This window comes from Paramormyrops kingsleyae, chromosome 5 (assembly GCF_048594095.1).
Source record: "Paramormyrops kingsleyae isolate MSU_618 chromosome 5, PKINGS_0.4, whole genome shotgun sequence".
Lineage (NCBI taxonomy): Eukaryota > Metazoa > Chordata > Actinopteri > Osteoglossiformes > Mormyridae > Paramormyrops > Paramormyrops kingsleyae.
Window position 1 is genome coordinate 23748382 of NC_132801.1, and position 22991 is coordinate 23771372.

At 44.4% G+C, this 22991-nt stretch overlaps 1 protein-coding gene across 5 annotated transcripts in view; it reads left to right on the forward strand.

Annotated features, from left to right (window-relative positions):
* Positions 1-17248, forward strand: part of snx29 (sorting nexin 29) — a 107193-nt gene extending 89945 nt beyond the window's left edge. For 2 of the 5 annotated variants that reach the window (XM_023820789.2, XM_023820790.1), the window contains 2 exons: positions 6531-6670; positions 15850-17248. In XM_023820789.2, the coding sequence (XP_023676557.1) occupies positions 6531-6670; positions 15850-15976 (267 nt within the window). In that variant the 3' untranslated portion in view covers positions 15977-17248. Of the gene's footprint in view, positions 1-6530; positions 6671-7693; positions 10883-15849 lie in introns of those variants that run through there. The other 3 variants (XR_011991784.1, XM_072712446.1, XM_072712447.1) reach the window with 3 other exon arrangements.
* The last annotated feature ends 5743 nt before the right edge of the window (positions 17249-22991 follow it).

Below are 22991 nucleotides of genomic sequence, written 5' to 3' on the forward strand. Positions count from 1 at the left end.
GAGTCGCCCTGTTAGGCGCAGTACAGGCTTACAGGAGTGTGTCGCACTGGTGGGAGTCGCCCTGTTAGGCGCAGTACAGGCTTACAGGAGTGTGTCGCACTGGTGGGAGTCGCCCTGTTAGGCGCAGTACAGGCTTACAGGAGTGTGTCGCACTGGTGGGAGCCGCCCTGTTAGGCGCAGTACAGGCTTACAGGAGTGTGTCGCACTGGTGGGAGTCGCCCTGTTAGGCGCAGTACAGGCTTACAGGAGTGTGTCGCACTGGTGGGAGTCGCCCTGTTAGGCGCAGTACAGGCTTACAGGAGTGTGTCGCACTGGTGGGAGTCGCCCTGTTAGGCGCAGTACAGGCTTACAGGAGTGTGTCGCACTGGTGGGAACCGCCCTGTTAGGCGCAGTACAGGCTTACAGGAGTGTGTCGCACTGGTGGGAGTCGCCCTGTTAGGCGCAGTACAGGCTTACAGGAGTGTGTCGCACTGGTGGGAGTCGCCCTGTTAGGCGCAGTACAGGCTTACAGGAGTGTGTCGCACTGGTGGGAGCCGCCCTGTTAGGCGCAGTACAGGCTTACAGGAGTGTGTCGCACTGGTGGGAGTCGCCCTGTTAGGCGCAGTACAGGCTTACAGGAGTGTGTCGCACTGGTAGGAACCGCCCTGTTAGGCGCAGTACAGGCTTACAGGAGTGTGTCGCACTGGTGGGAGTCGCCCTGTTAGGCGCAGTACAGGCTTACAGGAGTGTGTCGCACTGGTGGGAGTCGCCCTGTTAGGCGCAGTACAGGCTTACAGGAGTGTGTCGCACTGGTGGGAGTCGCCCTGTTAGGCGCAGTACAGGCTTACAGGAGTGTGTCGCACTGGTGGGAGTCGCCCTGTTAGGCGCAGTACAGGCTTACAGGAGTGTGTCGCACTGGTGGGAGTCGCCCTGTTAGGCGCAGTACAGGCTTACAGGAGTGTGTCGCACTGGTGGGAGTCGCCCTGTTAGGCGCAGTACAGGCTTACAGGAGTGTGTCGCACTGGTGGGAGTCGCCCTGTTAGGCGCAGTACAGGCTTACAGGAGTGTGTCGCACTGGTAGGAGCCGCCCTGTTAGGCGCAGTACAGGCTTACAGGAGTGTGTCGCACTGGTAGGAACCGCCCTGTTAGGCGCAGTACAGGCTTACAGGAGTGTGTCGCACTGGTAGGAACCGCCCTGTTAGGCGCAGTACAGGCTTACAGGAGTGTGTCGCACTGGTGGGAGCCGCCCTGTTAGGCGCAGTACAGGCTTACAGGAGTGTGTCGCACTGGTAGGAACCGCCCTGTTAGGCGCAGTACAGGCTTACAGGAGTGTGTCGCACTGGTAGGAACCGCCCTGTTAGGCGCAGTACAGGCTTACAGGAGTGTGTCGCACTGGTAGGAGCCGCCCTGTTAGGCGCAGTACAGGCTTACAGAAGTGTGTCGCACTGTAGGAGCTGCCCTGTTAGGCGCAGTACAGGCTTACAGAAGTGTGTCGCACTGGTGGGAGTCGCCCTGCTAGGCGCAGTACAGGCTTACAGGAGTGTGTCGCACTGGTGGGAGTCGCCCTGTTAGGCGCAGTACAGGCTTACAGGAGTGTGTCGCACTGGTGGGAGTCGCCCTGTTAGGCGCAGTACAGGCTTACAGGAGTGTGTTGCACTGGTAGGAGTCGCCCTGTTAGGCACAGTACAGGCTTACAGGAGTGTGTCGCACTGGTTCTGTCTGATAAGAAGTGGGGTTGGGGGGGACCCCAGGAGATCCAGTGAGCCCCCTGAAGTGTGTCGTGTCTGCGTGCCGCAGGGTGGTGCTACCTGGAGCTCTCGCCCAGCGGGCTGATGAAGGCCCCCCTGCCTCCCGTTTTTAACAGTCATTAAAGTATAATTTCCTGTGGAGTGCCGATGGATCAGCAGTCAGGTCTCAGTCACAGCAGTGGCGGGATGGTGTCCCTCATTGTGATTGAAAGGTTAAGCGCAATAATTTACTTACACCTGATTAGTGGGAGCGTGACCTGCCGTTGCCTTGGTGACTAATTTGTTCGCTCCTTTCGAGTGGGTTTCCGCTCCTCATCTTTTAGCAGGACAACGGGCTCAGGCCACATGTGTCTGACGGAAGCAAGGCTCTATTGTTGTCTCTCTCGGCTCCTGAAATGCCTGTAAATTTCATAAATCTTATCCGTGGGTTGCCATGGAAACAGTTTTGTACTGGGGTGGGGCATTTTGGCTGATATCCAAGTTATTGAAGAAGAACGAATGCTGGAACAGAATTCCATCCAGGTCAGGGCTTATGGAAGGATGAGAATCGGAGTAGCACAGGATTTGGGTCCCTGCGGTCACCATCGCAGTCTCCATCTCGCTGTCTGCTGGCTTCTGATATCTCATATTATTATTAAGGGCCGTGACAGTGCCTCAGCAGGCAGCAGTGTAGCTTCCAGGATCAGGGGTTCAAATCCCGTCCTGGCTGCTGTGTGTGGAGCTTCCCCTCAGTTTTTCAATAGGACGACACTCCAAGTTGTTTACACAGTCAGTGTTCTTTAGCACATTTACACAAAATTCTTTTTGTGGATTGTTGTAAGGTCTTTATGTCATTTCCAGATATGAACCCTGGGGTGAACGTTACCCCTTGAACAGCCGGACACTTCACAGCGAGTATCCAGTGTGTAACATGAGGACTGTTCAGCGTGGCTGCATGAGCGTGAGGCCCAGTGTGATTAAAAAAAAAAAAAACCTGTTATACTGCACATTTGCACTATATTTCAGAGTTTGCACTAGATTTTAGATTGTATATTTGCATTGTATATTTTAGATTATATACTTGGTTCCATAGATGGTATTTATATATTGTAATTTCTCTTTTTTACTCCTACTTTACTCCTTACCTTTTTTTCTTTTTTTTTCTTCTATTTTTACACAGCCAAATAAGGGCGACACAGAGATACATTTCACTGCATGTTGTACTATATGTGACAAATACATCTCTTGAATCTTGAAAATGTTGACATTTTGGGGATCAAGCTGCAATCAAAAATGCCTAAAAAATGCCTGGTTAAGAATTGGGCTGGGTAGGGGTTAAGGTTGTCATAGCTGGGATTAAGGGTATACTCATAGAAATGAATGAAAGGTCCCCACAGAGATTTGAATACAAGTGTGTGTGTGTGTGTGGTGTGTGTATTAGGTTTATATTACATTGTGGGGACGAAATGTCCCCCACATTGTAATAAAAACCTGTTGTTATTACGTTGTGGGGACCATTTTTCAGGTCCTGATTCCTGCTGAGAAAGTTCTTCGTCCCCCTGCCCTTCAGCAGCTTGGAGGAGTTGCAGTCATCAGAGAAGCAAAGTATTTCAATTCAAAATACTGCAAAAAAGATGACCCCCCCCCCCCCAGCCCCTCGTAGTGCTGTATAACTGAAATCTAAGAAACACCAAGCCACTGATAAAATATAGAGGAGAAAGTATGGAAGTCCGCTCAGACACTAGAGCTGTGCAGAGCCTGTGCAGAGCTTAACCCGTAGCCTGTGCAGAGCTTAACCCGTAGCCTGTGCAGAGCTTAACCCGTAGCCTGTGCAGAGCTTAACCCGTAGCCTGCGCAGAGCTTAACCCGTAGCCTGCGCAGAGCTTACCCTGTAGCCAACACAAGTGGCCTACAGTTAGTCTATGGCTGAGCATGGTGGCTTCATGTTTTGCAAACATTGAGCTCTGCATGCACTTTGCCAGCCAATCATATCATTTTCATCCTTGCTGTTTAAATCAGTCATAAACAGGATTACGAGAATTTATTTAGTATTCCTTTTTTGCTTTATAAATACCTTAGTTAGAGATGAAACGGCATGAAAATTTAATATCATGACTATAGTGGTCAAAATTATCAGTTATCAGTATTGTCACGGTTAAAATTTTCTAAAAAAGTTTAAAAAGTACTGCAACAAAAACTGAAATAATTTTCCCAAGTTTTACATAGAAAACCATTAAGAAAATCAGCAGCACTATGCTCTTTTTGGTTGCACGAATCTTAATAACATAGCTAATACGTTATGTACACACATGAAAACCATATCAAACACGCATTAACATTAAAATCCTACGGAGTGCAGTCACTGTCATCTGCCGCGTTTTCACTGACTCAAAATAAACCCATGTTGCTTGCACGCCTGCGTCTGGCAGACTGTCGCTACCTTCGATTGATGCTGGACAGTATTTACTGTGTTAAGCGAAGGGTGGTAATCAGCCATGGTTTAAATGATAATTAAAATTTGAAATGATCCTAAACGTCTGAAATTTTACCGTGGTTAACCATGAAACCGATAATGATTTCACCTCTAATATTTATCGGAAAAAAATTCTTCACTTCACGATATCTGAAATTTTACAATATCGTGCAGCCCTAGTGTGAACGGCAAAAACAAACAATAACAAAACGTTTTGGTAGGAGGAAGTGCAATGCTACTAAGAGGACCGATCTCAGTTCTTGCAGTCTGCATCGCCGCAACGTGTAGTTACATTTCTGGGGAGGTGCGCGTCAGGCTATGGTGTACGTGGCTGTGGTGAACCTTTGGTGTGCATTTATATAGACGGCCCACCGCTGCACCTCTCTGTCCACTCAGTGATGTGGCCATTAAGCCGTGCCTCTGTGAGAAACCGGCCACATTCCGGATGGCCGCCATGTCCTTCCTGTGCTGTTTTAATAAGCATCCATGCCATTAATCCTCACCTTTCAGGCGCCATGTCAGTCCTGTTTATCTCAGCCCAGGGCAGTGAGACCCGCTGGCTTCCGTCGCTCAGACCTTGCGCTTTTTCTCTTTCCATCTCGCTCAGACCCAAGGAAGATGTTGGCCGGCTTATTAGGGTTTGTTTTTCTTCTCTTGTCTCTTCAAGTCTTGCAGGCCGCCGTGCCGGGTGATTATAGGCGTCTCGCCCCCACCCCGTGATCCAGCCGTATCGCATCTTACGGTTTTCGCCAGATTTATCTAATCTGTGTCTAGCCCGTGGTGTTTGTCTGCATCTGCAAGGGCGGCTGCTTTATGCTTGTCTCAGGCTGTTTGTGCACTTTATCAGCAGTCTAAGGAAGACACTGCACAGCGTCGCTCCCTCCACCCTAAATGTCTCCTGACTGATACAGATGATATGCGATCCATTGTGTTCTCCTCCTATAGACACCTTTTACAGACTATTTAGGGTTTTATTGGATTATTTCATTGGAGTGAATGTCTACTTTTAGGTTATAGAGCTGTTTCACCCGACCTCAGTTCTTATTTTTTTTCCCTTTCATGCTGCCCCATGTTTTCGGAATGACAATAAACCTCCTTGAATACTTGTTTCAGATGAACTTTTCCTGTTGTTTTCCAGCTCGGTCATGAGTTTGTGAAAGATACAATGCAGTAGCCCCATGTTGCACAGGTGCTGGTGTGTGTTTGTTTATCATCTTTTGATATTCGCTAATGTCAGAGTGATCTTTCCATGACTCACTTGTTCAGTGTGTATGGGCAGGATCAAAGCAGATCAAAGTCGAGCAGAATGTTTTTTATTATTATTCCTCCCCCCCTGCGGCCCAGTATAGCGATTTGCAATTTCATGACGGGCTCTGCTGTCGGTGGATGCAGTTCATGCCTCAGCAGTAGTCGGGGCACGGGGCGGGCGGGTGGGCTGGTGGGCCACTGCCCAGGGGGCCACAACACGTCACATGGCCGGGAGCCTCTGGGAGGCGCCGTCCTTCTCTAAAGTTCAGTCTGTGTCCTGTGGTGCTAAAGACAGAGCTGCTGGCTGTGGCCTGCATACTGAGGCAGCTCCGGGGGCTGTCAGTGACTTCCCCGGGTTACCATGGGGTTTCGTTCTGACAAACTTATCGTAAGGCGAAAATATCATAAGCCGAAAATGCATTTTCATAAAGTACACCTAACCGAACAAACATCATAGCTTAACCTGGCCTATCGTAAGCATTCCTAGAACACTTACATTAGCCTACAGTTGGCCAAAATCATTAACACAAAGCCTATTTTATTATAAACAGTTGAATATCTCATGTAATTTATTGAATAATTATATCCATCATAAGCACGAAATGTGTAACACGGACCATCTTGACCCAGGGAGCAAGTCTATTATTTTTGCTTTATAAAGCTGAAGCTTGGATTTGGCCCTTCACCCCGCCTGACTCAGCCTGTCTCAGCCTGTCTCAGCCTGTCTCAGCCTGTCTCAGCCTGTCTCCGCCTGACTCAAACTGTCTCAGCCTGTCTCAGCCTGTCTCCGCCTGTCTCAGCCTGTCTCCGCCTGTCTCAGCCTGTCTCCGCCTGTCTCAGCCTGTGTCAGCCTGTGTCAGCCTGTGTCAGCCTGACTCGGCCTGTCTCCAACTGTCTCCAACTGTCTCCGCCTGTCTCCGCCTGTCTCCGCCTGTCTCCGCCTGTCTCCGCATGTCTCCGCATGTCTCCGCATGACTCCGCCTGTCTCCGCCTGTCTCCGCCTGTCTCCGCCTGTCTCAGCCTGTCTCAGCCTGTCTCAGCCTGTCTCCGCCTGTCTCCGTCTGTCTCCGCTTGACTGCTGCTTTTTCTGTCTTTGCTCTCAGGATGCCAAGTTCGTGGAGGAGCGGCGGAAGCAGCTGCAGGGATATCTGCGCATGGTGATGAACAAGCTGGTCCAGACACTGCCCGAATTCTCTGCCCGGCCCACCAAGGACTTGCTGATGCAGCTGTTGCCCTTCTGCCGGTGCGTATCAGGGAGGGGGTCGTGGCCCCCTGACCCTAAAACACAGCTCAGTGTAGCTGAGGGTCTGTGCACGCTGGCGGGACGGCTGTGGGGTTTTAAAGTACGCTCCGAAACCGAGGAAAACCTCTTCAAATATTAATCACTGCAGCGTTAATTATTCAGCTGCTTTCTCATCAGGGGAAAGCTCTTTGCTCTTTAGCCCATTGTTGCATATTCACACATCTCATGGCATTTAAAGTGAGGCTTCACGCTACTAAATAGCTTTGGACAGTATCTGGAATTCAAAGGAGCCACTTTACACATTTTGGTTGCGTTTGCAAAAATCAGCCTGCCTCCCCCAGGCTCATGGGAGTTTTACTTGCACAAAAATGTTCTGAAGGCAGAAGGAACACTGATTGGTTCAGAGAGATAACCAATCAGATTGTAGAGGAGGCGGGTCCAAGCAACTGGTGGAGGTTGGACTAAGATGTCTAATTGATTGGTCTGGCCTCCTCTAGTTGCTTGGAACCACCTCCTCTACAGTCTGATTGGTTATCTCTCTGAACCAGTTAGTGTTCGTTCTACCCTCAGAACAATTTTATGTAAGAAAAACACCCATGTGCCTCCCCCAGGCTCTGTGTCTCTCTGCTCTAGCATTGGTAACTAGTGCAGTGCTGCAGTTTACCAGTGTAGCATATTCCAATCTGCCCACAGATAAACGCGTAAACAGATAAAAGATGAAAAGCATTGCAGGTATTAATTGCTTCTGCTGTAGCTTCAGACAGGCCTCCCTCCAAGCAGCAGTGCAGTCATGTGCTTTAATTAAGGATGCGGCAATGGAAGGCTGGTGTGCCGTGAGATTTTTAAAATGAATTATACCCAGTACACCTCTTAATTGCATTATTTCTTAAGCTCACAATTAAAGAGAGATTTTAACATTGCTGAACAACTCTTCTTAGAGTAATGATTGTGGTCATATTATTATAACTCATAACGATAGATGCTTTCTTGTTTAGTTTGATTTGTCGCCTGCTGTGTTGACAGTCTTTGTGAGGTGCGTGTGACGGCTTTCGTAATGCACGCCATCCCCTCCCCCGTACCTGCCAACAGGACCTGAAATGCATGGAGAATGAGAGCAGTCAGCTTTCCAAGAATTTGCCATGTCCTCCTCAGGTGATTTTGTATGGAGCTCATGCCGTTTAATCGGTCTCTGATGCACGATGCTTCCCATTGCATAATTAGAATTGCTCATTGCATATATGCAATGGAAACGGGCCGACTGGAGCTGCTCACTGTTCTGGGCCCATAGAGACGGCAAAAAAATGGACGAGAGAATGTCGGAATTGGTGACGTTATCGCACCTACTGACAGGGGAGTGCGTAACCGAGCAGGTTGAAGACTGATTGCCATCCTTCCATTTTCCTGAGGCCATATGCACCCCTTTAGCACGAATCAAATTAATGTTTCATACAGGTCTGTCAGATTCCCCATACAGAAATGAAATGCCCCTGTAAATTGAATTGGTAATTACACTCCTTTGTACTGCGGTTTTTATAGATTCGTCTGAATCACCACGCTGGTGGAGTTCAATATGAAACAATCACCCACTTTTCATTGTTGTATTTCTATTACCGTTATTAGAGCTGGAATTGATTGACTTTCTGAAAAGACTTTTTGGAGAAAACATTGGGAAAACAATTTGACAAAGACGGCTCATTCAGTCGGGGCCTTTAAGTTTCTGTTGGAGTTTCCGGGGATGTAGTGAGTAAACTTCGAGTTTTCAACCTAAACACTTGAGAGGGTCAATAACTATATAAACAAAAAAATATAAACAAAGCTAACAGCTTGTCATCGAAAGACTCTGCTAATTGTGCCGTTTCAAACCGAAGAAGAAAAGCACTAAGTAGATCTGTTAAGGTCGTCAACCATGACAAAGTGTAACGAATTAGCGTCACTGCTTTGAGGGTTCTGTGGGAGATATTAACACACCAAGAAATGTATTCTTTTTAAAGATTTGATTTATGAGGCAGGAACAGAAGACCTCTGATTTCGCCACTTAATCAATGTTCAGACACTAAATGATTCTCCCAAAACGCAGTTTCTAGTCATATGGGCGTCTTGGACCAGTTTTGCCTTGATGGTGAAAATCTCCAAGATAGAAGTGCTTTAATGGCATCCCCTGTCCGTAGTTGTCAGGGTGGCTGAGAAGCTGCCTGCATGTACCTTCTCGTGGGGGAGGTGTCTGTCCCTGCAGATGTTCCCCTGGGCAGAAGTTCAATTAACATCGCTACATACATTCCAAAAAAATCAAGATCTATGTTGTGGATTGTGATTATAACCAAAAATATTGTGATCGCCCACCTCTAGTCCCACCTCACTTTCCACCACAGTCCCAGGAAATGATCCTTTAAAACTTCCCATGACAGCTCACCTTAATAGATGATATTGATTGATCAGCCTTGATCAGTCAGTAATGTGGTATGTTGTTATGAGGACTGGTATGGGTGATTTCATTATCTGATATTGATTGATTAGCCTTGATTAGTCAGTAATGTTGTATACTGTTATGAGGACTGGTACAGATTAATTCATAATCTGACATTGATTGATCAGCCTTGATCAGTGAGTGATGTGGTATGTTATGAGAACAGGTACAGGTGAATTTTGTGGGTGCAATTTTTCTTTCAAAGTCCATTTGTGACAAGTTGTGAGAATCGGGGCTAAAATGATGAAAGGACAAATGCAGATGTGCTGCCTGCTTTGATCCTAACACTTTGCATGAAATGTCCTCGGTGAGCCGCTTTTGATCTGCTGTTTGATTGTGTGCGAGATGGAGTTCTATATATTTTGTGCCTTGTGGCCACAGTTTGATTAATCCAAAAATCTTTTATTGTCAACTTCAGATATATGATGCGTGGAGTCATACACTGAGATGAAATATTGTTCTCATCGCAAATGAGAAGTAATAAATAGATCAGAAATACTGAGACATATAAACATAACATCCATCCCTTTTCTGTAACCGCTCATCCCATTCAGGGTCACAGAGGTCTGGAGCCTAGGGGCACAAGGCAGGAAACAACACTGGATGGGGCACCAATTCATTCCAGGGCACCCTCTCACACACCATCCACACCTATGGGCAATTTGGTACTTCCAGTTACCCTCGGCATGTCTTTGGCGGGGGTGAGGGAAACCAGAAAACCCGGAGGAAACCCCACGACAACATGCACACAGGGAGCCCTGGCGGGGACTCAAACCCTGGTCCTAGAGGCGTGAGGCAACAGGGCTAACCACTGCTCCACCACGCTGCCCTAAACCTAATATAGGTATGACGCTGTAAGGTGGAGACAAAGGAGATACAGTTAACTGCCTGACTGGTGGGGAAAGATTGTACAAATTTGCAGTGGAATTTTGTCATGGAAGCAGACTATAGAGTAAATAAGTAAGTAGATTTTGATAAAGAGTTATGAGTCCCGTATTGTAAGGGGCCAGGGCTTGCTGTGACCTCTGATTACTGAGCCTGCACCTCTGCCGTCTGTCTCTCCTGCTTTTTCCGTTTGTGAGAAGAAATTACCATTCTGATGAGTAGTAACTCCTGTCTTCCTTTGCATTATTTACCTACAATTGTCACAGCATAAGTGTTGCCAGAGTACTTTGCCCCCCACCTTTAACATACCATTTGTTTGTTCTGGTTCTTTGTAATGACTCCATTGCAATGCAAGGATAAGCATCAAATAGGCCAAATAGCACAGCAACACTTTTATTTTGCATCGAAGCAGGTACTAACATACTTTATAGCACAGCACTGTTGGATTTGTGATTCTGATTGGTCAGAAGGGTTAGGGTTAGTTTGCTATAACTGCACAAACCATAGTAGTACATCAATATGCTATTATAATCTTTGATTTCAGCTAACGCTAATTATAATTCCAGAAGTAGACCATAATATAAATGAACAAATACTGTACTGTAAAAGCATATTGTCACTTGGACACAACAGGCCGATGATCAGGACCTGTTCACACAGCTAATATTTTATTCTTTTAGCTTTATGTACCTCTTGGTATTTAGCTGTGTGATGGGTGAAAACAGTGTTATTTGCTGTTAACTGATTATTAAAATCAGAATTGCGTTCAGGCAGGTTAAACCAAAGTGTAAAGCAGGGGTCTCCAACTCCGCTCCTGGAGAACTATTATCCAGTAGGTTTTCTATCATACCTGGCTTCTGATGAGCCACACCTGTTCTTGGTATTTACCTGACAACACGTGTGGCTCATCAGAAGCCAGGTAGGATAGAAAACTTACTGGATAGTAGCTCTCAAGGACCGGAGTTGGAGACCTCTGTTGTAAAGCATAACTAGACTACAAGTGCATCATATTGGTAAATCGTTTTGGTATTTACTCACTGACCACAGGTTATGGGGGTTGTTCCACAGAGACGGTCCACATTATTGCTTTCTCCCAATTCCCTGGGAGTTGGGAGAGAAGAAAAACATCTGGGGGGCCTCGGGCACTGGTGATAAACACCCATCTAAGTGATTTGTAGCAATTTCTTTGTTTTTGTAGCATCTGTTGTGTTCTTCGTCTGGAATTTTAAGCAATGTTATTTAAAATTAAAGATTATAATAGTGCATTGATTTACTACTGTGATTCACCCGGCTGACACTTTGTATGGTAACAGACAATTAATCAATGTCCTTCTGACCAATCAGATTCAAGACTTCAGCAGCGCAGTGGTATAAATGTAGTTAAGGGATGTGTTAGGTACTGAATGGCCTTTATGGAGGCAATTCTTTGGAAAGACTCATTAATCCTTCCTGTACTGATACATAACTATCATCCACCCGTCTTCTAACTGCATGAAACTGGGCTGCAGGAGCAAACCTGCATGGTTAGAGCAGTACATGCAGACTCCAGAGTGACCAGATGCAGAGTTCGAACCTTGACCCTGTGGGTGTGAGGCCTCATTGCTACCCACTGAGCCTCTATAGCTTCCATAATAGTTTTATGTTAACAGCTAAATTCTGGGCATTAAAAATAATTGACTATCCTGCAGGCTGGTTTGTCTTGTTTTACATCTAGACCCTCATCTGATATTCATGTTGAAATGGAAATATGTTAATAAAGAAGTTCTCTGGTTTCTCTATTATGGTTTAATTGTTTTCAGCCCGTGAGGTATTTCCCACCCTGATAAAATTTCTCTCTTACATAAAGTGTGTATTTATATTTTTAATGCTTTTTGTATGCTAAGAAAATGTTGATGTTGTGACTATATCTTACACCATAGCAATATTTTATTTTCTAAAAAGTGAACAACTTTAGTCCATTCTATTCATAAAGTGGTAGAGGCAAACATAAATATTGGAGAAAAAAATATGCAATGCACTTTTATTATGAATAACGAATGATGCTAAGTATTAAATTGAACCCAGGGGGCGCTGTGTTCCTGCCAAGGCCTTGCTCTGCTGGTGCTGTGTGCCCTGCCGTTCGGTACTGTATTCCTGCTTTCCTTTCTCATGCTCTCTGCATTTTTGCCTTATAGTGAAGGGGAAAAATAAACAAAATGTATATAAAGTGACCACAGAATAGTTCAGTATCATCAGAGACGTGGAGGACTTTGTCTCAGGAGTTTCTCTGTGTGAGTCTGTATGTTCTCCCCTTTGTTGTGCAGGTTTTCTCTGGATGCTCCACTATCTTCCCATAGTCCAAAAGCAATCTATACCTATAAGACCATAAGCCCATACTTCGACTGGGCCCACTTTCCTGCTCCGTTTTAACCCCTGGGAGTCTGAAGGTGTTTTGGAGCCCTGAAGAGATTCTGACATGTCCTGACATTTGTGTATTTTTCAGTTACTTATAAGCATAAATAAATATTTAAACATAAATGTCTAAAGTCTGATAACATTGTATTCAGCACAAACTAGGCTACAATAATATATGAGCAGCATCTATAAGTCTTTATATTGGAGAAAAAAACAGTTATGCGTGATTATTGAAAACAACAAAAAAATAAGTCACTGAAATTAGACTACAAAACACATTCATGACATTTGTGTACAAGACTTTTGTGACCTGGATCTTGTAGTGTAGAGGTTTTACTTCAAAATGATGTGACAATCATCTCACTCACTCATTTACAGAAAACAATACATTTTCTAAGACACTTTTTGTTTAGAAAGGCCATATGCGAGGAGGTGGGAATGATCATGAATAATGCTGTAGTTCACACCAGAGAAGACAAAGACCTGCATAATGAGCTGTATAATTACCCTTTCAGTCAGGTATGGGACAGAGGAAAGTGCTACAAGAAAATAATTTGAGGACGAAATAATTTGTTTGTGGTTTATTTAGCATGCGTGTCCCGATGTGAGGTGCTGGTGAAGGCAAGGGTGATGCAGACACATTCCTAAAAACAAACAAATAAAAAAATGTTAGCCTAAAAAAATGTTAGCATCTCAAACATTTACACCCGAAATGTTTGTGCTAAATAACATTACCGATAGCAGTATTATAGGCTAACCAAAACGGAGCCAAATATATATTAGCAACCATAATCTAAAGCTATCCAAAACGAGGTGAAATACATTAGGACATTTACAAACATCTGTAAACTCCATAAGGCATTAGCTTAGCCACCAGGAAATAACATGTTTGCTACATAAGGCAGCATGTTAGCAGAGTTATCTACATGCTACGCTAAACTATGTAAATGGAATTGAAAGCCAATGTTTCACATAAGCTGACAAAAGCTAGCTGAAGTGAGGAAAATATTTACTAATATTAGTTTAATGTTATCAGAATAAGAGTTATATAAGACTTAATAACTTACCCATTGTCATAGCAGCTTGCTGTGTGTGTGTTTTTAAGCCGGTGTCCGGGGGGCGTGGCCTTGTATGTATAGTGCCCGGACTGTTTTCCGTGTGAATGGCGTGTGGGCGTGTCCTGCATCGGGTCATTAGCAGATAATGAAGTGCGACAGAAATTCTGTGCCTCTCCTTGGTTTCACATGGATTACAGAAACTGAAAATATTTATTTTTCATTTAAATTGCTTTATTTAAAAGTAGACACTTTAAGCTTTCTATAGATATATTTCTCATGTCTGTCTGTGCAGTATTCGCGGAGTTTCAGTTCATTTTAGTGACGTGTTTCAAAAAGATTTTTGCGGAGACTGAGACGGCTGAAAGCGCATCCTGTTTATTTTCTTTATTTTACAAAAGCACAATGTTTCGTGGATATTGTGAGTATATATGAATAAAAGTAGACCATTTACAGATTAAAAGGATGTACTACACTTGCGTGTATGATCAAACATGACGACACATTTTAAGTTCTTTTCACGGTTACCAGAAAAAAATGCAAGTGTCCCCACCGGCGGGTCCGCCGACTCCCAAGGGTTAATCAGCCCCCTGCCAACCACGGCATGTCTCTGTGCTGGGGGGCCCTGCTGTGTGCTGTGAGGTCCCCACACGCAGGGAGGATGGTTCTGAGTCCGTCACATGGGCCCCTGCCTGCTCTGTCCTTCACTGCACATCGGCCGACTCGCTGACTACTGCTAAGCTAAGCCTCCTGCTTCCTGCCTTCATTTCTGGGCTTGGTGGGTTTTCATTGTTCCCCTTTATATTAGTCTGCCTTGTGTAAGCGAGACATTTATTGAGGTGCGTTTTAAAGAGTATCGCAGCTAGAGCATGGAAGAGTAAATATCCCAGCAGAGCCCAGCGAATGACCTGCCGTAAATCCCGACGAAACTCCGAAAATCCCAAAACTCCTACCGGTAAGCAATTCTCCTGCTTCAGCTTCGAATTGGCCTAGAAAAAAACCAGGTAAACACTGCACAAAGCAAGCATGCGACGATGATGGATATTCTCCGAGTAAACAAGATGAAGGGGCCGAAATGGCTGGCAGTGTGGTATCCACCGTAGAACCTCCGGATGCTTATGATGCCTGGGTTTCTGTAAATGTCAGCAAGAAATAATCTGCTGCTTAGATTATGTTACCAGCTGCCTGGACACTGGGCCACACCTAGTGGGGGGGGGGGGGGGCTGTTTGATCAGCCACCCGCACCTGGCCTCTCTCAATCCTGACGACTGTGTCTCTCTGCATTCTGGATCTCAGTCATGGAGGGACCTGGTGAGTGGGCTGCAGAGAAATGGAAGAGATACAGCACACACCTACGGATGCAGTCCAGCGGCTGTCTCCGAGCATCATGAAGCAGCCTTTTAAAGCAGATTTATGGCCCTTTGTAGGCCTGTGTCGGACCCCTGGGGAAGGACATTTCATTACTGGGGTTAAAGCCATATTTTGATTGTGTCTTATCTGTAAACGCCAAGGCTCAGTGCACCATCCATCCCCGGTATCTCACAAACAAGGGCCGGGCTCTAGGAAGGCTGTGGGGAACTGCGATGCATCTGTACAGGCTCCTGTGTTAGTCTGCGCATTGACAAGCACCAGCTTGAGTATATGAAGGCGATCTGCACTCACCGAGTCGCTCAGTGCTTTCTCTGTGGTAGCTTTCTGAAATGAATCATGCGTTCAGGCCTTTGCTTCCGTACATACAGCCGGTGGCGGGGTATGAATAATTAGGGGAGGCCACCGGGCTACAGCTACTGGCGCTCATACTGGTAACCGATGGTAGCTGCAGGGCACAGCTGTTCAGAGATGGAGACTAAGCCTCTGTAGATGTCCCCTTAGGGGAGGGTCTTTGCCTCGCTCAGCTGCTAACCAGTGGATTTATGCGTGGCAGTGTTTTAGCCTGGCACTGGGGGGGGGGGGTCTCGACCCATGCATGGCTCAAGACACCTGCTTCATTAGGAGTCGGGGATCTCATGAGTATTTCCAAGAAAGCTGCTCTTGTGCTTTTTTGTACCCTCACTGTTGTAAGGTATTATTATTATTATTATTATTATTATCATCTAATAATATCTATTTAAGATGTTATATGGTTTGTGTCACATAATCAGTTAGATCAGTGTTTCCCAATCTGGTCTTCGGGGACCTGCAGCCAGTCCATGATTTTGCTTATTCCCGGCTCCCTACCAGAGATTGCAAAAACATGGACTGGCTGCAGGTTCCCGAGGACCGGATTGGGAATGCATAGTAGGTTCAAGGGAAAGTTATTGGGTGACACTGTAATGCACACTGCTGACATTCTGGTTCAGAGTAGGACTTTTACTTATGATATGGATTTCTTTCTCATTTAGGGACACCCCACAGACCAATGAGGCTGGCAGCAAGCCATCCCGCCCCAGAGGGTCCAGATTCCCCAAGCTGGGCCGCAATCAGAACCGAGAAGCCCGCAATCCTGAGCCACAGAGCGGTGACCTTTAACCTACACCCCATTACAACTGACAGTGGAGACCCGGGAAGTGTTCAGAAGATGTGTGCGGATAACAGTGGAGCGCTGGACTCGGAGAGCCCTGGAGACTGACCTGTATCATGAGTTATACCTATTGGACCTTCACTGTGGAGATGAGGACCAGATGGATCAGCAGCTGAAGAGCAGCTGTGTCTAGAGATGGGAGTTTAACATTGTTTGCTCCGTTATGTGCATAAATATAACTAAACATGGTGCCTAAAGCCTTTTTTAATGGACTTGGTTAGGGGGAAAAAAGAACAAGCCAGTGATGTACACATTTGTCATTTCTGTTGAACAGAATATTGCGATGCCAACTGCAACAGACCTAGTCATTATTCAGTCCCACACGGGACCAATGTGTAGAACTGCAAGCACTTGTGTTATTAATGCAAGATGGTCCTGATCCGTGTGCTACAAGTAATGTAAAATGATCAAATAACCCATTTATCTAGAGGAACAGCTTGGATTGGCAAGTCGTCGTCCAGATCCTGTAGATCCTTTTTGGAATGAGGCTGAAATCTCTCTGTTTAAGGCTCTTTAACGAGATTTCTTTCTGGTAAGGACGCAAAAATACTTGCTGAAGACTGACAGTAGGTGTATGAAGGGACGCGCTTCTCTTTCTGTCCTGTGTACATTTTTTGACAGTACATACCTTTCTGTATGTCACAGAAGCCTTGTATATGTATTTATAACTAAGAAAAGGGTCTCTGTTAATGAACAGCCGCCGTAGGGATGCTCGTTGCATCGCCACCCGTGTCCTACAGTGGGAAAACCTGGCATGAAATGACCATTCCTGACACCAGGGATGTTTGTGCTCTTTCATTATTTTTAAGCACAATGGGAAAAAGTCTTATGGGAACACCATGCCAAATAATGGCAGGAGATTAGCATGTTGTTACTCTGAAAGAATATGAGTGGTACCATAAAAATATGTTTAATCAAAGCATCCTATTGCAAATCTCATATCGGTCAAAGATCTGCATTTTTATTTACAGAAACAAAAACTCTATATATGTCTCTCCTTGCATCCTAGTGTCGATTCACAAATCCATGTTCGCTCAGCATTATGCCCTGTGTATCATTTATAAATAAGCAGGCTCCTGGGTAAGAAACAGTAGCTTGCTATTTGTTCTAAACAAACTGCTGTTTTCTGTCGCTTTCACCTGTAATCATTGTCGTCTTAGCCGTCAGTCCGTCCGCTTTCATACAGTGTTAGAAGATAAATAAAGAAGAGGCCAAACAAGTTCTCGTGTGCAAACTCCTGGGCTTTTCCTAGTTGTGTTTACATCATACGCTGATGTCACCTTTCTGTGTTGAACAACGGGGTCAAATGAGCCTTTTAGTGGCTACAAACTGTGGTTTCTCATTTTTATTTTTTAAATAAAATGTGTTTTGCAGTTTTAACTGGGAATGAAAGCACGGATAAAATCCATTGACCCCCTGAGTTTACATTTCAGCTCATAAGATTTAAGATTTTATATTTTCTGCAAGCTTTACTAGTTTTTTTTTCTTTCCATGGGAAAGACTAGTGAATGGATTTTTGGGCTTACAACTTGAACCAGAAGCCTCAGGCTTGTGCCGTAGTTCTGACAAGACCCTGGCTTATTTAAGTTGTATTGTTCTTCAGTTTCATAATCATTTGTTTCCTTTTCATTCATTGCAGAACTGCACAAATGACATGGTACCCGTATCATGCAGGATATTAATCAATTCTGACCATCATGACAAGCTTGTTGACATAATGTGTTTTGCAGTATAACAATGTTCTTGCATTTACATGCATTTGCATGTATTCACTTAGATTTTAACACTGATACTGTAAGGAAAGGTCAGCTGTAGGTGATGAGGAGAGAGAGTGGAGATTCGATGACATTTAGCCTGTAATGGTCTGGAACTGCACTGCTAACTGGAAACAAAGTTTATGTAGTATTAACAAAAATTATAAGTAGGCGTGCAAATGTGCTCCCTTGCTGTTAATCAAATGACCTTTTTACTAATTATGTTGATACACAAAGCAAACATGAGTCATTCTCTTGTGCGTGTGACTTTGACCGAATGTCTCAGTTTGTAATTTTTTCAGGAATACACTATACTGAAAATGCATTCTAATGCTTAAACCCAGGGGAAATTACCCCAGGCTAAACCGAACCCAAAAACCCTCCACACTAACTCCCTACTCTAACCCTAACTAATCTCTTACTCTGACCCCTCCCCCAGGGTAACCCTAACTCCTTACTCTAACCCCTCCTCCAGAGTAACCCTAACTCCTTACTCTAACCCTAATTAATCTCTTACTCTGACCCCTTCCCCAGGATAATCCTAACCTAATTGCATTTTATAGCATAAAGACTGGATGTCCTGAATCGTATGGCTGTTTTCAGTTCGTCAGGCTGAGGAAAGTTGCAACTGATTGTGTGGGATTTGCCTTGACATAAATCCTCACTAAATTTGGTTTCAGATTCCATTGTTTTGGGGGCATCTTTACTAACAAGAAATGAAATGATGCCAATCTTAAAATGTGTATTTTTCCTCCTGGTGTGTCTTAGATGTCTTCAAGAACTTTATTGGATTTCTTGCAATATTTCTGGCTTTGTCTTTGGGAAAATAGTGAATGCTCTCTTTTGATTTGGTTTTAGGGGCCGCGTTATCCAATTCTGTCACTGCCGAACAGTGGGTCCCTGTGCAGTGTGGGTTAGAGAGTAATTTGGTTGGCCTCTGCTGGAGGTGAAGGGCTTCAGGGATTGGAGGAGGTGATCATGTGATCAGTACTGGTTAGCAGTCATTGGGGAGGTGCTGCTCTGCAGTGGCTCCTTTGCAGCATGAATGATTAGCCAAAGAGGACAAGTCCTGCTGTGCCATAAAGCATCTTCACAGATACCTACAAGTCAAATGCCTGAAAATATAGATATAAACACAAAATCATCTGTTAATGAGATTTCTCACTTAAAAACAGAAAACCTTGAAAGTTTTCTGAAAAATGCTGTAAGTTTTGCTTGTCTCCCTATCTAAAGAAATACTTGTAGTTGAGTCAGTTAAAATTTAATTAAATTTTTGAGAGGTGACATCACTGTTCCCAAGACTTTGATTATACAAGGAAAGCTAAGTGAACAATTTCATGCAGTACTTTTGTTCATAGCGATGACCTTTGATGGGATTAATGTTACTTTCCATAGGGTCATGTGACATGGAATCCATGGCAGGGACTGATGGCAGAATCAGTGTCCTATGATGCTTCTCTTAGTACTGAACCAGAGACTGTAGCTGTACACAGTCAGTACAGGCATTTCCAATTATATCAACGCACAAAGGTGACAGGTGAAATGCTTATTCCACCATCATCAGACTGACAAAGGAATCTCATTAAAATGACCAAGCAAGGTAACAAGCCTTAAAGGTTAAGTCCTTTCTCCTTCTTCCAGCTGTACATGTGATAAGAAAGTAATGGCTGGTGTCCCAGTACCTTCCGACCTCCAAAGTCCTACCCCTACCCCTAGCTCTGCATATGTGATGCTGGCACATTCTCCCTCTGATATTGTGGCCAAAAGCAGGACGTCATGGATGGATGGATTAAGATACTGTAGCACTTAAGCTAGGAGGGCCGTCAGTGTCAGTTACATTCTCTGTGTACATATTCAAATGATACGGGGCTGCCTTGCTTCTGGGCTTCACAGGATAAATGTTACATCACATCATTTTTGAGCTTTTTGGCCCACATTGTGACAAAATAAGTGATTTTGAAGCTACCAGTATATCCAGCTTTTGCAGAAATGTCTGTAAAAAGATTTTTTTTTGCCTCAACTGTACATTTTCCTTTTCCTTTTGCTTTTCTGATAATGTGACCAAAGAAGATTATTTGAATATGCACAGAAAGGAGTTTGTTTATAAAATTGCTGCTCTTTACATTTTTTCTACTGTTTCATTTGTAGTTCTATGTGTGGGACTCGAAGCACAGACTTCTGGGAGCGTGTCAGTCTGTTTTATATTCTCAGCTGCTTAGTGGAAAGAGAGCAGCTATTTCCAAGTATTGTGTGTGCACTCGGCCTGTTTTTACCCTGTAATTGCTGCTAACATTCTCTGCACGCTGGAGAGAACAGGGCTGCAGTGGAGCACTGTCAGAAAGCGCTCCATTCGCTTCATGATATAGGCTGCGAAGAGACAGGCATCCTTATCAGCTCACATAATGCGGTCCGGCAAATCCATTTAATTAGTTCCACTGTAATTTAATTTATGAAGCCAAAACAATCCAGCCCCATTTAATGAGCTTGTTTTTGCATTTAGATGGAGTGTATATTTTGTTTTCCTTGTTTACAATGACTGGCATCTTTGACCTGGGGTTTTTGTTTCCTGTCACTACCAAACTATAAATTCACCATTGGGATCAATGCAGTCTGTTTGTCTATCTGCAAACCTTTGTGAGTATATGGCAGGCAACATATGCCATGTGGATGGATTGCTAATTGAGATATAGTGATGGATTAATAGAAAAAGTCAGAAACTGGATAAATCTGACACATAATCATCATCCATCCATCCATCCATCCATGCCACCTATACAGTAGAGGGTTGTTATGAGCCTGTCCAAGAAGGGCAGGGAGCAAGGCAAGGAGTGTGCCAGGAGCTGATTACTTACACAAAAATATTCTGAGGGCAGAAATAATACTGATTGATTCAAAAAGATAACCAATCAGATTGTAGAGGCAGTATGTTCAAGTGCTAGAGGAGGTGGGATCATCCAATAAGCTGTCTTGCTCCCACCTCCGCAAGTTGCTTAGGCCCGCCTCCTCCACAATCTGACTGGTTATCTTTCTGAACCAATCATTTTTCTTTCTGTCCTCAGAACATTTTAGTGTAAGTAAAACTCCCACAGACCACCCTGGATGGGAGCCAGTTCAATGCAGGGAACGTACTCGCATTACAGGTCATTTAGAGACATCAGCTAATCTAACTGGACATCTTTGGACTCTGCTTGGAAGCCAGAGTACCTAGAAAATATCATCAACCTGAACACAAAGAGGACATAGAAAGTCCAGACACAGAGCCAGGCATGAGAACCAAGCCGGGAGCTCTAAAGCTAGAATCTGTTACAGAAAATCCCCTGTTGGTACATAACAGAGCCATATATAATAGTGTTAAAAACCAATCTGAAAAGCATTTCCAGTGCTATGACATTGCTTATTACAGTAGTTTTTCTAACCCTAACCCTAGCCTCAGTTTGCTAACCCTAACCCTAATTTGGGGCCTTAGGGTGAATCAACAGGTAGTTGGAAAGTAGGCAATATGCTACTAAAGCATGCTGAATTTTGTTTTCTCATCCATTTGGGGAGCAGAACTGTAATAAAGACACATGTTGATGTCTGGATATGCCAAAGTTTTTCTAACCCTAATCCTAGCCTCAGTTTGCTAACCCTAACCCTAATTTGGGGCCTTAGGGTGAATCAACAGGTAGTTGGAACGTAGGCAATATGCTACTAAAGCATGCTGAATTTTGTTTTCTCATCCGTGTGGGGAGCAGAACTGTCATAAAAACACATGTTGATGTCTGGATATGCCATAGTTTTTCAAACCCTAACCCTAGCCTGAGTTTGCTAACCCTAATTTGGGGCCTTAGGGTGAATCAACAGGTAGTTGGAAAGTAGGCAATATGCTACTAAAGCATGCTGAATTTTGTTTTCTCATCCGTGTGGGGAGCAGAACTGTCATAAAAACACATATTGATGTCTGGATATGCCAGTTTTTCTAACCCTAACCCTAGCCTCAGTTTGCTAACCCTAACCATAATTTGGGGCGTTATGGTGAATCAACATGTAGTTGGAAAGTAGGCAATATGCTACTAAAGCATGCTGATTTTTGTTTTCTCATCCGTGTGGGGAGCAGAACTGTCATAAAAACACATATTGATGTCTGGATATGCCATAGTTTTTCTAACCCTAACCCTAGCCTCAGTTTGCTAACCCTAACCCTAATTTGGGGCCTTAGGGTGAATCAACATGTAGTTGGAAAGTAGGCAATATGCTACTAAAGCATGCTGAATTTTGTTTTCTCATCCGTGTGGGGAGCAGAACTGTCATAAAAACACATGTTGATGTCTGGATATGCCATAGTTTTTCTAACCCTAACCCTAGCCTGAGCTTGCTAACCCTAATTTGGGGCCTTAGGGTGAATCAACAGGTAGTTGGAAAGTAGGCAATATGCTACTAAAGCATGCTGAATTTTGTTTTCTCATCCGTGTGGGGAGCAGAACTGTCATAAAAACACATGTTGATGTCTGGATATGCCATAGTTTTTCTAACCCTAACCGTAGCCTGAGTTTGCTAACCATAATTTGGGGCCTTAGGGTGAATTAACAGGTAGTTGGAAAGTAGGCAATATGCTACTAAAGCATGCTGGATTTTGTTTTCTCATCCGTGTGGGGAGCAGAACTGTCATAAAAACACATGTTGATGTCTGGATATGCCATAGTTTTTCTAACCCTAACCCTAGCCTGAGTTTGCTAACCCTAATTTGGGGCCTTACGGTGAATCAACAGGTAGTTGGAAAGTAGGCAATATGCTACTAAAGCATGCTGAATTTTGTTTTCTCATCCGTGTGGGGAGCAGAACTGTCGTAAAAACACATGTTGATGTCTGGATATGCCATAGTTTTTCTAACCCTAACCCTAGCCTGAGTTTCCTAACCCTAATTTGAGGCCTTAGGGTGAATCAACAGGTAGTTGGAAAGTAGGCAATATGCTACTAAAGCAAGCTGAATTGTAGTTTCTCATCCGTGTGGGGAGCAGAACTGTCATAAAAACACATGTTGATGTCTGGATATGCCATAGTTTTTCTAACCCTAACCCTAGCCTGAGTTTGCTAACCCTAATTTGGGGCCTTAGGGTGAATCAAAAGGTAGTTGGAAAGTAGGCAATATGCTACTAAAGCATGCTGAATTTTGTTTTCTCATCCGTGTGGGGAGCAGAACTGTCATAAAAACACATGTTGATGTCTGGAT